The sequence below is a fragment of the Manihot esculenta genome, chromosome 2, assembly GCF_001659605.2.
Source record: "Manihot esculenta cultivar AM560-2 chromosome 2, M.esculenta_v8, whole genome shotgun sequence".
NCBI classification, from domain to species: Eukaryota; Viridiplantae; Streptophyta; class Magnoliopsida; order Malpighiales; family Euphorbiaceae; genus Manihot; species Manihot esculenta.
Window position 1 is genome coordinate 6,730,729 of NC_035162.2, and position 16,304 is coordinate 6,747,032.

Consider the following 16,304-nt stretch of genomic DNA (forward strand, 5'->3'; position numbering starts at 1 on the left):
TTAATAGCTAACCCCACCCTCACCCCCAAGAAAAAAAAAAAAAAAAGAGCGAGAAGTCCCTTCATTTTGATGTCATCAAGGCTTCTCTTATCAAAGCTTCATTAAAACTACTCATTTTTTTTTAAATCTTCGCTAGTGCATGAAGATGCTGGAGATTTTCCCCCCCATATACTGTTAATTGATCCAAAATCAATTAATAAGGTCGGTGTTTGGTCTACAATACTATGTTCACCTCTAACGCTGACTGGTGAGCTTTCAAATAATATTCCCCCATTTTCATGTGCATAAATAAATTCTACACAAAAATTAAAGAAAAGGAAGGAAGGATTAATAATATTGGTGCGTGCAGTAGCAGTAGCTTTACACAATTTTTGAAGAGGCATAAGATACTGTGGGCGAGAAGCCCTCATTGCATTGGTTTAGAATTTAACAAAGTTCATCTTCATCATACTAGTATACAAGACTTGTTTTCAATATTAACGTTCCAAGTCTATTACACTAAACTGTAAAAGGCCTTCCTCACTTTCCCAAGTGGGAAGCCAGAAGCAGCAGACAGACCCCCCATCTCACATTATCTGCACCAATTTTCAGAAGCAAAAATTACTTATTAATTCCTGTAACCATTAACAACAGGAAACTATTTGATGTGCAAGTTCTTTATAATCTTACACAAGTTGAAGAGCAGTGTGGTCTGGGCGAGAGTAGTGATGGTTTGGTTCCAGGAGGTTTACGGGGATAAAGTTCCGATCATATGCCTGCGAAGGCACTGATTCATACACAGAACCTCCAGGCATTAGGCTCGTTTGCTGCTGCTGCTGTTGTGCTCTCTCATTTTCAGCTATCTGCGTACCCAACAATTGTTTGTCACTAATATCCATTTTTCATTTTCTAATAGTAAATGGTACACATCAACTATATATTAGCAATCACATAATTCATGAGAGATAGATAGAGACCTTTGCTCGCAGGTACATGTTGTCATTTTGCAGCTCAATCTCCTGCACAGTTACACACATTGCTTAAACTAAAACTTGCTTTCTTTGTGTTTTTGATATGCAATTGCTTAAACTAGTTTTCCAATATTGGAATTAACAAGCGCATATACAAGAGAAAGAAGAGAACACAAATTTACCCTTTTCTGCATGTACTCGATTTCAGCAAATAGCATTTCATTCTGGCAGAATTTTTGGATCATGTCAGTCTAGCTAGAAGAAAATAACAATCTGGCAGTCTTGATTCTAGATGAAATGAAGACATATATAATACCTTTTTGGACCTAATTCTGCTGATGCCTTTCTCCAATCTGCCTTCCAAGTTCTTAAGTTCCTTAAAGGTCAAGGTGCTCAGTGCCTCACCCAGAATATGCCTGGAATTGCAGCTATATTTATGAAAATTTTCTGATAGATTACATTGAACTTCAAAGAAAAGTATATTGTTCGTAGTTAATTACCTATTTAAATTTTGAATTTCACGAATTTGCCTGCGTAGTTTGGAGGATTCTTGCTGGTAGAACTGAGGCCATGTTCATGCAGCAATTGTTAAATCTCAGTGTATTGAACACCAAATAGGGTCATTATTTCAGTGAACATGTGCAAGGATACGGTGGATTCATATAGTTGATAATTGCTTTGTATATCAGAGAAATGCTTGTGCAAGCATTCAACGACTCTTACTAGCCCAATGGCTTCATATCACATGCAGCTAATATGCATGAGAAACAGACAAAGTGGAGGCCAATTAATCTAAGAAGCATGAAAAGCACTAGGCTGGTGAAGAGTTTACAGAAGATTCAAGTCCTGTGTCAGCTGTAATCCAGAAAGATTTCAAACCAAAATATATAGATTTTATCTAGTGCTTCAGAATGAACACAATCTATTCTCTATTAACTACTCGTGCCAGATATTCAGAAGCATGCTCTCAATATTAGCACATGATATCATAAAAGTGCTTGTTGTAAGCCTTCTAAATCTGATGCTAATATATATGTATATTTACCTGAGTGTTAGCTTCAGAAGCAGATGCTGGGTTTGAGGAGTCTGCACTGGCTTTCTTGTACCTATCAATTGTTGCTCTCACACTGCAAGATAACGCATTTCTGTTTTAGGATCTCATGAAATTATCTCTTTAATTTTTTTTTTTCGAATTTTAACTTTAGTTCTTATGCTATTCACTCATGTTACTTAATTAATACACTCTTCACTCATATATAACTTAATTAAAAATAAAATAACTCGTTTACTAAATCAGTTTCAAAATTAATAAAATTTACTAGGGGCAATATTAGTGGGTAAATAAAAAAATTACCATCTCAAAAATAATTGTGCAAGTTTATTTGTATCTAAACACACCGTTTTGTTGTATAGTTGTACTGACTTTTTTACGTTGCTGTTCTTATATTTTAAGAAATATGAAAAAGAATATAGAAGATAAGAAATCTTGATATTTATGTATCAAATGCATATAATTGAAAAGCGAAAAAAGCTTTGAATACTAAAAGATTTAAATTTTTAATTAGTTCTTATTTGAAAATACTAAATATTTTAATTATTGATAGTTGTTTTGCTAGTAATTCATTCACACAATATTTAAATACCAAATAATTAATATATCAAACACATGTACTACCCATAAAATTAATTATTTTTATTAATATTTTGGAAAATATAACTACAATGATATACAAAAATTAAGTTTTTAGAATTTTTTATATTAAATCCGTCAACATACTAACTCTATACTTAACGAGAAATCTGATACTTAAAAATATTAAGTAGAAAAAAAAATCAAAATTGAAGATAATGACACAAAAAGATAGGACGTTCTACCTAAAGTGTAATGCCAGTGCTTAATAAAGCTAGCCTTTACTTAATGATGAGCTGCTTTGTTAGTTTGTCTATACACCTAACTCAGAGAAAAACTTGTACTATGATTCAATTAGAAGCATTTTAGTTATGCATAAAAAAAATACTGCAATGTTGTAAAACAAAAATGTGTTAATAATCTAATAAAATTCAAAATTTATAAAATAATTTACTTTTTTAAAAAGAGAAATTTATTACTTTTAAAATCGTTTAATTTATATTTTACTAAAAACACTGTATTGATCAATTTTTGTGTGTGTTGATATAACAAACTATTTTGTTAGAAATATTTTTTGCCTGATGAATAAAATTTTACTCGAAAAAATAATAATAAATTTATAGCCTTTATAAAACAAAGGAGAAAATTGAAAAAATCAGAAATGGCAAACGCCCAGCTGGTTATTATTTATTAGCAGCTTTGCTACTCAGGAACGTCACAGATTGGAGAGCTTCTCTCTCTCATCCTGGAGGTGTCAAAGCCTCAAAGAAGGACTTTAAACTGTGTTGTTACCTTAATTTTCTCGAGACACTGATTGGTTCTCCCTGCCAAGCTGGAAGGAGAAGGAAGTTCATGATTGGCTCAAATGCCTAATCACTGGATATACAAAGGGTAGAAACTCCTATTCCCACCTCGATGACTCCAAAACCCAGAAATAGATTTTGTCATTTGAAATTTCTTTCCAGTAAAATCAACAATACAATTAAATTTTACTATATAAAATATTATAAAAATAATATTATTTAAAAGAATTGTCTTGGTTTGCCTGTGAAGTCTGAGACTGAGACACGCTGGTGCAGATCAGGCTTTTTACCAGCATACTTGGTGCAAAGCTCCTAATCCCCATGCGCCAAAAAGTGAGAATCTCCCATTGGTTCGTACTCAGAACTCTTTTTTTTCCCATCAAATCTCTCACTTTCTTTCTCTCATCCCCACCCACACTCCTCAACAATTAACTACAAAAGACTTGTTTGCTTGCTTAAGCTTAAATCTGAACCAACGACTTCATAAATCTCTTCAAACGAATGTTACTAGCTTTTGACACCAAAATGGGCAAGCATATGAACCCACTTCTATTTAGGTCCTTAAAATATTATTGCCCTAGCCATGCAAGCTCTCTCTGTCTCTCTTTACTTGAATGAGGAAGATGAATCTTTAAAGAAATGTGATGTTTTTTACACAGTTTCACATACCATATCGTTCTTGTGCAAAATCTTTTGCCATAATTTACTAAGGCTTCCCTGCCCATGAAAACTGGGGCAAAGTGTTTCACAAAACCTATATGAAAATTCACTTCCTTGATTAGCTTCCAAATAAAATAAAAGCAGGCCAAGAGAGATGTTCTAACTACTGTTTGGATGAAAGGAGAAGAAAAGGGAAAAAAAAAAGTTCTTTCTTTTAGGAAAATTAGAAAAGAAAGAAAGAAAAATCGAAGGCGAAGAGATTATGAAAAGAGAAGTCGTAGGAAGAGATCATATCAGATTTGAAGAAACTGAAAAATCATGTCTGACGTGACCAAAGATTCGTAAGTTGTAACTGAGCTATGTGTATCATACAACAAGAAATGGTCAAAACTCATAAGCAAGGAGAAATGAGGAAAAAAAATAAAAGCAAGGAGAAAATCCACATAGATTATAATCCATTTCAATTTTCAGCTAAATGGGCATAGCCTTAAAGACCCATTAGAACACAACCTATCTAAGTTAATGAGGATTGAAACCCTAATCCCCAATTTGTAAAGTAAGAAAGGTAAAGGAGTCTGGGACAAAATCACGACATCCATTAAACTTTAAGCACTTGTTTTATAGTAGCTTTCTTGGGTCAGATTGAAAACGTTGTGATGATTTAAGAAATGCTCGTTAAAGTATGAAACCCTAATCTGCAATTTGATGGGTACTTCAGATACTATGTTTAGTTTAGGTGACATGTGATGAATGGGAAATTTAGATAAAGTAGAGAGAGAAAGAGAAGGATATAAACCAGTAAGCTGATAACCCTAGTTATAATACTTATACTGATACTGCCATGCTCATCACTGTTTCTATTTTTATTGCTAGAAACAGATCTGCATATCAATCAAATAATGTGCAAGAACCATGAAGAAGCGCAAGAACTATGATATAATAGTGGGCACAAAAAACAAACAATAAAATGAAGAGAAAAGAGTTGTAATAAAAGCAAAGAGATTGGTAGGAATCAGAAGTCAGGATCCAGAAATTGAAGAAAAAAAGAAGACCTGTTATTAGCATACTCGTAGAGGCGGCCTCGGCTAGAGAAGACTATGAGAGCAACTTCAGCATCGCAGAGGACGGATAATTCATAAGCTTTCTTGAGCAATCCATTGCGACGCTTGCAGAAGGTGACTTGCCTGTTAGTAGTGTTTTCGATTCGTTTGATTTCTATTTTGCCCCTTCCCGTCTTTCTGAGGGAAGGGCCTTGATCCGGTTCTTGATTAGGGAACTCCGTGGTTGCAATCTGCGAATCGTTGAAAGCAAAGTATAATATAGTTTTCTGTTAGCAGAAAAGAAAATGGTAGAGTTCTAATTAAGCCAGAATTAGGACAAGGGAACCAAAACAAGCAAAACACAAATATAGACTTATCTGGGCTACGTTTGATTTTGGTTTGTGTTCACTAACCTGGTAAAGAAACAAAGAAGGAATGGAAAGTAATTGTTGAATTGAGTCTCTCTTTGTGGGTTTTGGCTATAGCTGAGCAATAGTGGAGTTGCAGAAAATGGAAGTGGTTTGCTGTATGAGCTAGGTATATATTGACATGAAATAGAAATAGACCCTTCAACAAGAACCCAACTCATCAAACTCAACACAGACACAAAACACAACTGTTACAAAGTATATACTATAAATTCCAATCCATGTTTATAGGTCTAGAATACGTACGGATGATTTGGGATTGGAGAAGTTAAAAGGTGAGTGGGGGTCCATTAACCATCCATTTCCTCATGTATGTGGAAAAAGAAAGGTGATAATAATGCAAAAGCCAAAAGGGTATTGGAAAGAGACTAGTAATGGTGGTATGCTGATGATCAATGAGACTCTCATGGGTGCAATGCCAAGTTGCAGTCAGTGCTTTAATGTTTGCTGATTTTATATGTATGTATGGGGTGGAAGCAGGAAATCCAAAATGAGAGGACTTTCCCTTTTCTTTTATTTTCTTTAATTTAATTTTTTTGGGGGGGGGGATTGGTGATTAAAAAGAATTCCATTGTGGAGTAGTTTTTGATTCTGACTTGAACCCAAGTGGTTGAAAAGTTTTCACCTCCTCTTTCATCAGCTAGCTAGTGAGACAGTGACGCAAATGCAGGAAAGGAGTAGTCCCCCATGTGATGTCCTGTGCATTGTTTTCTTCCTTCACCTATTCGTGGTTTCATTTATGGTAAAAATAGAAAGGACGTTTCCTATATTCTCCATCAGTTTGCAATTTGTTTTTCTGGCTCATTTGAGGGATATATATTAATTGTATGGCCCTCAAGATGCCATTCCCACTTTCTTCCCTTAATTTTCTGTCCAATACTCCTACTCCAAACCTCTCTTTCTTCATATAATTTTAACTTTGATTTTATCTCAAGATCTTCTTCCTTTACTGCCTTGCAATACCTTTGATTCATCAAATCCTAGGTGAGGAAACTATAATCAATCAACCTACTATATGGTAATGATTTGCACATTTTTCTTAGGAATAGTTTGTGAAACTCGTCATCTCACTATATTAGAGTTTAAATGGTTGGGAGGAATTTAAGGTTTCCAATTCCATGATAATATTAGAGGCAAATATTTGAGTAAAGTTGTAAGAGATTTATGTGTGGAGTTGATGAATTTGGTACAGAATGTAATAAATGCAAATGGGTTGAGATGAGAAATTAAGCACCTCAATAATTTACATCAAATTTAAAGCCTCTGTACTCCACACTTAAACGTTCACTGCTCACTGTTCTATGTATCATCACTATGGGAAATTCTTCACATTTAGTGTATCAACTATGGAGGACCACTTCCCTTTCTCTCTACATATCTTAATAGAAAATAATATATATTAGAATTCATATAAAATTTCATAAAAAGACTTTTAAAATCTGTAAAATAACTTTATTTTTTGAAAAAATTTAAAAAAATGGTTTTGTAATAAAAAAATATTTTATATTGATAATTTTCTAAGTGCCCTGATTATAAAAAAATTAAAAAATTAAAAAATTGTAAAATAAAAAAGCTTATTGTTATTTTTTTTTTTTTAGAAAAAGAGGGATAGAGCCCTTATTTTATTAATCTAGGCCATGAAAGCCCCAACCTATCAGCATCCATCTTGACTTCCCAGCTTCTATTGATAAGATCACGACAATTCCTCACCAAATTAGCAATTCTAAAAACTCCTGCACCTCTACCTGCAAGTAAATCTAACGCGAGTTGAGAATCCGTTTGAATTTCAATCTTCCCCATAGCTCAGCTTCCATTGCTCCACAATTGCCCAAAAACCGTTGAAAGCCCAAAAGCCATCTACCTTCATTGTTTCGAAAACAACCTGCACAACTTGCCCTTCCTGCTGACAACAATGCACTACCATCGGAATTCACTACCACCCAGCCTGTTTCTGGCGGCTTCCACCCAACATACTTCAAAGACCGGCCTCTCGGTCCAGACCCAGCCTGCATCGAAAACCTCCATGCATGAATATATTCTTTTGCTCGAAGCTGAATAAAGGACGCATCAATAGTATCCTGGTCATTATTCTCATTAAAAACCAACAAGTTTCTTCGCTTCCATAACCACCAAACAGCCGAACTAAAAAGCACATCCCATGGTATTCCATTAGCCAATAACCCTACTTTTTCTATATTAGCAGATAGCCATAAAGGCACATTCAAAATATCAAAAAGCTTATTGTTATTTTTTGTTAATTTTATAGAGGTTTTTTTTTATTAGGATTAGAGAGGTTTATCAGGTAAGTAATATGTTATCAGACAAATATATAGTAGTTATCTGGTTTAGTTCATAGTTTTTCTGATTTATTTATCATTAAATTTCTACTTTAAAAAAAAATCTGTTAGTTAATACGCTTAAATTAAATGATAAAAACAAGTAATTATGAAGACCTAAACGTTAGTTTCAAATGGATTAATGTCTAAATATTATCACATTACCTTGTCAAAACCTCTTTCCCAATTTATTATTTAAAAAAAAAAAAACTTTTTCACAATTATGGAAGTCCAAATATATATTCAGTCTTTTTTTTTTTAATTTAAATACATGATGATATATAATAACTAAATACCTTGTATTCAAGTTTAATTGGATAGTGATATTTGGAGATTCAGAAAATAAATTTATAGTAATGGTGTAAGTTTGGTTGGAGAAGAAGACGTTACTCCCATTTTATCCATTTTCGTTTTATTTGTTAGTGACGTCTAACCGCTTTCTGCTACATTGCTACTTGTCTCTGTCACTTAGATCCGTACGTATGGATACGTCAGACTCTCTGTTCACGCTAGACGGTCATTTGATTTATCTAGCATGCATACAGGTAGGGTTTCGACGTGATTGGATCGGCTATTCTCTTTCACGTCATGTCACCGGACTGGATTACTTTCTGTCGGTCCTAAGCTCACGATAGACTCGATCTCCCATGTGTTCTGATCAGGACTTACAATACGAGATGGATCTGTCTAAGGAAAGCTTGATAGGCTTTAAACCTGCCTTTCTTTTTAGAGCCTAATCTTGTTACAAATGTAAAAAGGTCGCGAGTCACAAAGTGGCATGATAATTTTAATTTAAATTAAATTATCTTCAAAATTCAAATCAACATTTAATTATTTAAGAAAAATTATTATTTAGTTCTTATATTATAAAGAATTTTATTTTTTTTTTATTTTTTAAAAATATATTAAAATATTCTAACATTTAAAAAAAATTACTATTTAATTTTTCTATTTATTTGAACCGTTAAATATTTTACTATTTAATCCTTATAATTTTAAAAAATTTATTAATTAGGTTTTTATATTTTTAAAAAATCTAATAATTAGTCCGAAATATTTTAGATTTTTTATAATATTTAACAATTAAAATTAATGAAAAAACTAATGAGTAGACCTCATTAAACGTTAAAAATATTTTAATGTATTTTTTAAAATAAAAATACTAATTAATGAGTTTTCTCAAAATTATGAGGACTATATAATAATTTTCCTATTATTTAAAGCTCTCGATTGTATTAATTATATTAGCACCGTTTTACCCCCTATTTTTATTTATTGAGCAGATAAACATAAAAGTTAATTTATATGTTAATCTGCAATTAATGACAATTTTTTTAACGAAAAATAAGTTAATGTCTGATATATGTTTCTATTAACGTAAGACAATTTTGGAAGAAAAAAAAAATTCAAAGACTAATGGTAACAAATATTAAATTTATAGGCATTGAATTTTTATAGTTTAACCCACTAATTATTCTAAATTAAAAATCATAAAAAGGGAAATTTAATTTGAAAGTTGATGCATTTATGAAGTGAACTACTAGTAATAAAATTCAATAAAAACATAAATTCTGAAAAGGGTAAGAATGTATCAGTATCAATGTCAAAGCAAATCTGAAATTGGCAATAAAGAGAGGGAATTTTGCGGAACATTAGAAGATAACCAAAGTGCAGAAACATGTGATTGGAATAATACCAACATTTAGGTGGAAACACATGCAAATGGATGGGAAGGAATTTGATGCATTAATTAAAAACACAAAAACAATTTAGGTGAAATAGAAGATGTGAAGAAGAAGATGCAATGCTTGGGCTTTGTTTGGCTTCCAAAATTGAAGTGAAAGTAGAAGCAATAATCCATGGAGATATATGTAAAAGGGACCACTCTAATGCAAAGCTAGAATTCCAATAGTACATATTATGTAAGTGTGATGTTTATATTCTAACTTCAAAATGATGGAGAAAGATGCCATTATTCAATGCTATACCTAATACCCATAATTTCACCATTTCTTCTCTATTCTTTCCAATGCTTCTACTCAATTCAATCTTTATGCCTAGCTACTCCTTTTTTGGAAATTTATGTACCATCTCCATGATTTGTTGTGTGTATAAATATTTATTATTTAATTATTATTATTTTTTGTATACACTTATGTTTGAATTCAAGATATCTCGTTCGTTCATGAACACGATTTTAATATTAATGATTCATTTTTATATCCAACATCCATCATGGCTAATTGGAATCATTGACTTTGCGTGGCCAACATTTGAATTGGAAATAAATTTATTGTTATTTAAAAATTTTAATTTAATTATATTAATATTTTATTTAAATTCAAATTGATTGAGGAAATTTCTTAACATTTAAATTATAATTGATTAAATTTTATCAAAGAAGAATTCTTTTAATATTTAAATTACTTGTATTTAAATTTTATCATAAATTAAACTATAACTTTTTTAAAAAAATAATTATAGTATGTTATTTTTTTTTGAAGTGAATAGTATGTTATTATTTAAAAAAATTTTATTTTATTTTATTATTAATCTATTTAAATTTAGATTGATTGAAAATATTCTTGATTAAATTTTATTATAGGAGTTTTTTTTTACATTTAAATTCTATTTATTAAAATTTTATCGTAAATTAAATTATATTAAAAAATGAATTAAATAAAAAAATTATATAGAAAAAAATTTTAAATTAATAATTAGCGTGAATTGATTTTTTTTTATAAAAAATGTTATTACATGATTAGATAAATTTATATTATTTTTTTAATTAATATAAAAAAATTATTAATAGATTAGGGTATCAAACTTAAAAAAGTATTTCTATTTGTTTAGAAAATTATGAGTTATTATTAGTATTTTTATTTGTTTATAAAATTATAAGTTATGATAATAATAGTTTTATATTTAAAAAAAAAAGACTAATTGGATTTCTAAACATATTTTTAAGTCGTTTATATATATTAAAAATAAATTTATCAAATTAAAAATGAAAAATTCTATCTTTTCAAACTTTACAAATTAAAATATTTAAGTTAATTTAAATTTAATTTATTTAAAAAATATTAAATAGATATGATTTTGTATAGTACTGACTTTCTCTCATCTTGATTTAATATTTTTATAATTTTTAAAAGTTAAACATTTTTGCTTTTGATTTTATAATTTTTTATTATTAAATTGATTTTATTTTTATTTATATTTAATTTAATTTATTTTATACAATGTTTATTTAAACTGTAATTTAAAAAAAAATACATAATTTTTGAATTTAAAATATATAATTTTTTTTCATATAAACATCCCATTGAATGGAAAAATAACGAAAAAAAATGCAGTTTCTTTAAATTTAAAAAATATATATTTATAATAAAAATAAAATTTTTTATAAATATATATTTTTTAAAAATGAGAATTGAAGGAATAAAATTTGATATTTTTTAGATTTCTTCATATGGATTTAACATCATGTTAAATTTATTAGTTTAAATATATTAAAATTTTATTTTTTAATCATATATATTATTTAATATAATAATTAAGTAAATTATTTTAAATATTTGTTTGAAATAAATATTTTTATTTTATATTTGAATTGTTTTATTCAATAAAATATCATTAATAAAAAAAAAAGTGGAATGACTTTGGTAGGAAGATAAAAAAAATAATGAAATTTGTAATAATAATGGATGTAGTTAAATTTGATAATTGTAATTAAATCTTTAATTTAATCGATTAAAGTATATTTTATTTGAATATAAATTTTATTTTATGAAATAATATAATTTTGATTAATCAAATATATAACTTTATTATTAAAAAGAATTCTTATATAATCAAAATTCTAAAATTAAATATTTTTTCTATTTAAATTATTTAATAAAATGTTTAAATTTATAAAATTATATATATATATATATGCTTTTAAAATTATTAATAATGATGTTTAAAATATCATTTTAAAGTGGATGGTAATTCGATCAAATCTATAAGATAAAAATTATAAATTATTAAAGTGATAATCTAATAATATAAAATTATTAGATAGTGTTATAAATAATTTGATAATTAAAAGAAAATCAAAATATAAATAATTTGATAATATAAAATTTTTAAATAATATGGTGTTATTTTAATTATTAATAATGTATTTAATTTTAAAATAAAAAATTATAAAATTATTAGAGTGATAAATTATAATATCAAATATCAATATTAACTATTTAAATTAAGAATTAATAAAAGTGTAATTTAAATGCAATAAAATTTATTCTTTATTTTTATAGAAAATTATAAAAATTTGCTATATTAATTTGAAATTTTAATTTTATAATATTAAAAAAAATAATATAATATAATATTTATTAAAAATAATTAATATTATCATTTAATTATCAAAAAATAATCTAAATAATTTAAATAATAACACTTCAAATTCATTTTATTTTATCGTTATTCTTCTTATATGTATAGAAAAAAAAAAAAAAAAAAACTGTTCTCTGGTTTCTTGCAGCTTCAAGCGTTGTTCTTCTACGAGTGCTCTTTCTATTTGTTGGTCTTCGGTTCTTTTCGATCCATCAAATGATGCTATAAATAAAAAAAATCAGAAAAAAAGCGAAACTCTGTGATCCTAATGTGTTTTCAATGAAACCTTAAATAGGCAAGAAGCAAGGCATTAAATACAGGAAGAAAGAGACTAAGAACAAAGGCCTGGCGTTGATTCAATCGCTGCTAGATTAAAAGGGTATTTACAGGTATAATCATCAACGCTAAATCTGTCCTTCATCATATGTAATATATCAATCCAAATGCAATTGTCCCCTTCGGCTCCTGAACCTCACCGATTTGCCTTGAAAAGGACTATCATCTTCCATCAGTACATCCTTTACAACCAGAGTAAGTGATAACTCTGCTTCCTGCAAAACACAGATGAAATGCAAGGGCAGCCCACAAAACCTGATGCACTGTCCTTGCAAACTATCTCAGAATAATCATGGGGGGGAATGATTAATCCTTCCCAGAAAGGAATATCTAAATCAACTTTCGGAATAATAATGGAAATGTATCATTTTTCTACTTCACTCAGCCAATCTTGAGTGCATATCAACGCTTGCACAGTCGTCGGTCGCAGCGAACTCCATTCATGATCAAACACGCTCCCTCCATTGTTAAAAGCAAACTCTGGTGTAACTTTTGACATAGGAATTACCAAAATATTCCGTGCCATCATAGCTAGTATAGGATACTTTGACGTGTGAACTTTCCACCAATTTAATATGTCGAAATCAACACTGCACTTGTCCAAATCTGATTTAGTATCTTGGCTCTGGGAAGTTTCATGGAGGAATTTGTCAAATCCCTTCAGTCTATCTACAGTCTCGCCCGGAACTAGTTAAGTATCCAATGCTACCACTAACTTGGCAAGTCAGACCTTGGTCACAAGAAGCTAATGGAGAGCCATTCGAATGTTCATTGTACAGTGCCTTTATATACTCGAAAGTTTCATCAATTAATTCTGCAGAACCACTACCAAATATTTGTTGATAGTAGTACTCTATCAATTTTAACTTGAATATCTAACATGGCTGCAACTGCTAAAGCAAAACTGCATTTCTCCCAGTATTCATCAAACTTGCTTTTCATCTTTAATGCCATAGAACTAATAAAATCATCTGAATTCTTGCCCCAGTCAATTAACAGCAAGTGAATATCGCAGATCTCAGAAAAATATATATTTGCAGTTGGATAATTGTTCTTCACAAAAACATTAACAACTTCAACAAAGTGCTTCAGACAGCTTGTAACGGTCCTGACCCTCGCCCACTCTAAATCAGTTGGACAACTTGAATAGGCAATGTCTTGTTCCTGAAACAGTGAAAATGCCCACCTATACACTAAGGCAACTTCAAGCATAGAATACATCGAGTCCCAACACGATGGATTGTCAAGACATAAGCATTTCTGACTCTCAACTCCACCTTGTGAAGCAATCTCATTGAATTTCATCAGGGTTACTTGTGAACTTCTAACATAACGAATGCTATCACGAATTTTGTGCATCACCTCAGGGAGTGCCTCCAGTGCGTCAGGAACCTTCAGCTTGAGAAGATTTGCAGCACAGCGCACATCAAATAACATACCATTATAATGGAGGAACCCATTCTCTGACAGCCGGTCTCTGATTCTGTGGACAACATTGTCACTGGCTGAATGACTATCACATGTCATTGAAAACAGCTTACGATCTATATCCCAATCCATAAGACATGTCATGATGACTTCTGAATGCATGTCATCTGTATGAGAAGGATCAACCAATATGAAATCCAATATCTTCTTCTTTAATTGACAAGCTTAATCAATGTAATGTGCAGTTAAACACAAGCACTCAGCATCATCCGAAGCAGACAACAAATTGGCACTAAGGCTGATCTTGCCAGGTAACTTATCGAGTACTTCAAAAACCTTTTGTTTCTCTTGTGAATAGATATCAATACAGTCAGCCTCTACTCTGTCAGTTGTTACAAGGTCAAACAATGGTTGTAGATTCTTAACAAAAACCCTGAATCCAACATGCTCAACCATTTGAACTGGATAGCCATGTAAAATGATCATGCCAGAAATATCAAATTGAATTCGCCTTTGATCCAAGTTACCACTTGTAACGCTAATAGGAACAGCTTCATCTTTCATCTGCCCTTGTTCAAATTTATAATTCACAACAATAAGTGGTTCATCCCTTCTTTGCTCCTGATTAACATTTACATTCGCAAGAGCAAGGGTTCTTTCCTTTTTCTTTTCCCTTGGTGAAAGAAATTGAGCAATGCCATGATTAGATATTCTCTGACACCTAATTAAATGGTTCCTCAAATGAGACGTTCCACTGGTACTTGACCCACTCAGTTTTTTCTTACAATGCCTACAAATGGCTACAAATGTGTCCCCTTTTTTCACCCTATCAAAGTCATTCCATTCCACAGAATTCAATCTGCTGGATTTGTCTATCATGGCATCCGATATATCCATCGCATAAACCTGATAGTTCACAGAAAACCCAATTATGATAAAGAACAAACAGAAAACAACATAATAATTCACAAATACTCATTACAGAATCAACATGGTTTTAATTAGGGTTATGAAGAGATTAATCTTGTGTCAAGCAAACATTCTTGCGGAGAACAATATTAAGTTTATAGAAATAATGCTAAAATTAAGAATTTATATTAAAAAAAAAAATCTCCAGATAGGATTCACCCACTTGATTTTGTAGTAACGGACGACTGTCTGTGACAGCAATAGAGCCATAGTGGCAGCGAAGCCTCAACGGTGGTCTGCGATTTCTTGCGACGGCCCCACGGAGGAGATGAAGAACAAAGAATTATAAGCACAACTTCTGGAAAATGAAAACTATTTTAAACAAAAGACGGCAGATAAAATATGAAAACAGGCGGCAGTACGGTAGAAAAAGGAAATTTGTTTTATCCGCCTTCATAAGTTAATTTGTTTATTTAATCAATTAAAAATTCAAATTTTATCATATTTATAATAAAATTTTATTTAAATTAAAATTATGTAAATTTTAAACATTATTCAAAAAATATTAATAATGACTTTTCAAAAAATTTATTTTCAATTAGATAAAAACAATTATTATTTATAAGAATAATTTATATTTAGTTTATAAATAATAAGGATGATGAAGGATATAAATTAATTTTAATTTATTATTAATTTATTTAAAATATTGAATTTTATTATATTAAATTTTATTTTAAATAAATAATTTTTTTTATAAAGAAAAATAAAATTTATTCTTTTCCTATAAATAATGTAGTCTAAATAAGGTCTAAGTATTAAATATGATATTAAAATATCTTTAAATATATAATTTTTTTATTTGTTTAATTATATTGAAATTAACTTATATATCTCTACTTTTTTTAAAAATAAATAGTTTAATATATGTATTTTAATTTTTATCAAATTAAAGTTAAAATATTATTTTGATGAAAGAACTTTCAATTTAATATAATTAAAATATAAAATTTAAACTTTGAATTTTAAAAATAGATGATTATATATTAATTTTGATATACTTAATTAGAAATGTAAAAGAAATTTTTTATTTAAAATTAAATAATCATAATAAATAAATAATAATAATAACATGATTAGCGTAAACAGTCCGCGAATTTATATATATAATATTTATAATTTAATTTCTAAATATTATCATTATTAATATCTCCGTCGTTATATTTTTAAAAATTTATTAAAATATTTTTTAATTTTTATTTCCATCAACGAATAATTTTTTTTTTATCTTTTCCATTAAAAATAGATGGAAGATGAGAAAAATTTTTTTAAAATTCAATTTTGCTCTCAAATAAAATCTCTTATTTAGTTATGTAACACCCTCTACCCGGTCATTTAATT

At 29.3% G+C, this 16,304-nt stretch overlaps 2 protein-coding genes across 3 annotated transcripts; both read right to left on the minus strand.

Moving 5' to 3' along the window:
- Positions 1-306: 306 nt before the first annotated feature.
- On the minus strand, positions 307-13,092 carry LOC110604648 (agamous-like MADS-box protein MADS1). Its single transcript, XM_021742911.1, has 12 exons — positions 12,943-13,092; positions 12,715-12,781; positions 7,407-7,702; positions 5,497-5,562; positions 5,096-5,334; positions 1,996-2,077; positions 1,451-1,512; positions 1,267-1,366; positions 1,133-1,174; positions 957-998; positions 670-842; positions 307-575 (listed from the first exon to the last, which is right to left on the minus strand). The coding sequence occupies exons 1-12, from the start codon at positions 13,090-13,092 to the stop codon at positions 572-574; spliced, it is 1,323 nt and encodes a 440-aa protein (XP_021598603.1). The 3' UTR covers positions 307-571.
- LOC110608960 (zinc finger BED domain-containing protein RICESLEEPER 2) lies at positions 12,582-15,297 on the minus strand. Of its 2 annotated transcripts, none has more exons than XM_021748239.2 (2): positions 15,127-15,297; positions 12,582-14,900 (listed from the first exon to the last, which is right to left on the minus strand). In XM_021748239.2, exon 2 carries the CDS (start codon positions 14,154-14,156, stop codon positions 13,392-13,394), a length of 765 nt encoding a protein of 254 aa, XP_021603931.1. In that variant the 5' UTR covers positions 14,157-14,900; positions 15,127-15,297; the 3' UTR covers positions 12,582-13,391. Both variants share the same exon structure in this region, with proteins under 2 accessions (XP_021603931.1, XP_021603932.1).
- Positions 15,298-16,304: the final 1,007 nt, after the last annotated feature.

Bases quoted from the DNA above. Each gene is read 5' to 3' on its own strand.
- LOC110604648 (XM_021742911.1), bottom strand. From the start codon at position 13,092: ATGGCACGGAATATTTTGGTAATTCCTATGTCAAAAGTTACACCAGAG. The intron at 1,175-1,266 runs GTATTATATATG...AAATTCTGCCAG, and splicing joins GCAGAATTAGGTCCAAAAAG to AATGAAATGCTATTTGCTGA. The intron at 843-956 runs GTCTCTATCTAT...TTGGGTACGCAG, and splicing joins ACATGTACCTGCGAGCAAAG to ATAGCTGAAAATGAGAGAGC.
- LOC110608960 (XM_021748239.2), bottom strand. From the start codon at position 14,156: ATGCATTCAGAAGTCATCATGACATGTCTTATGGATTGGGATATAGAT.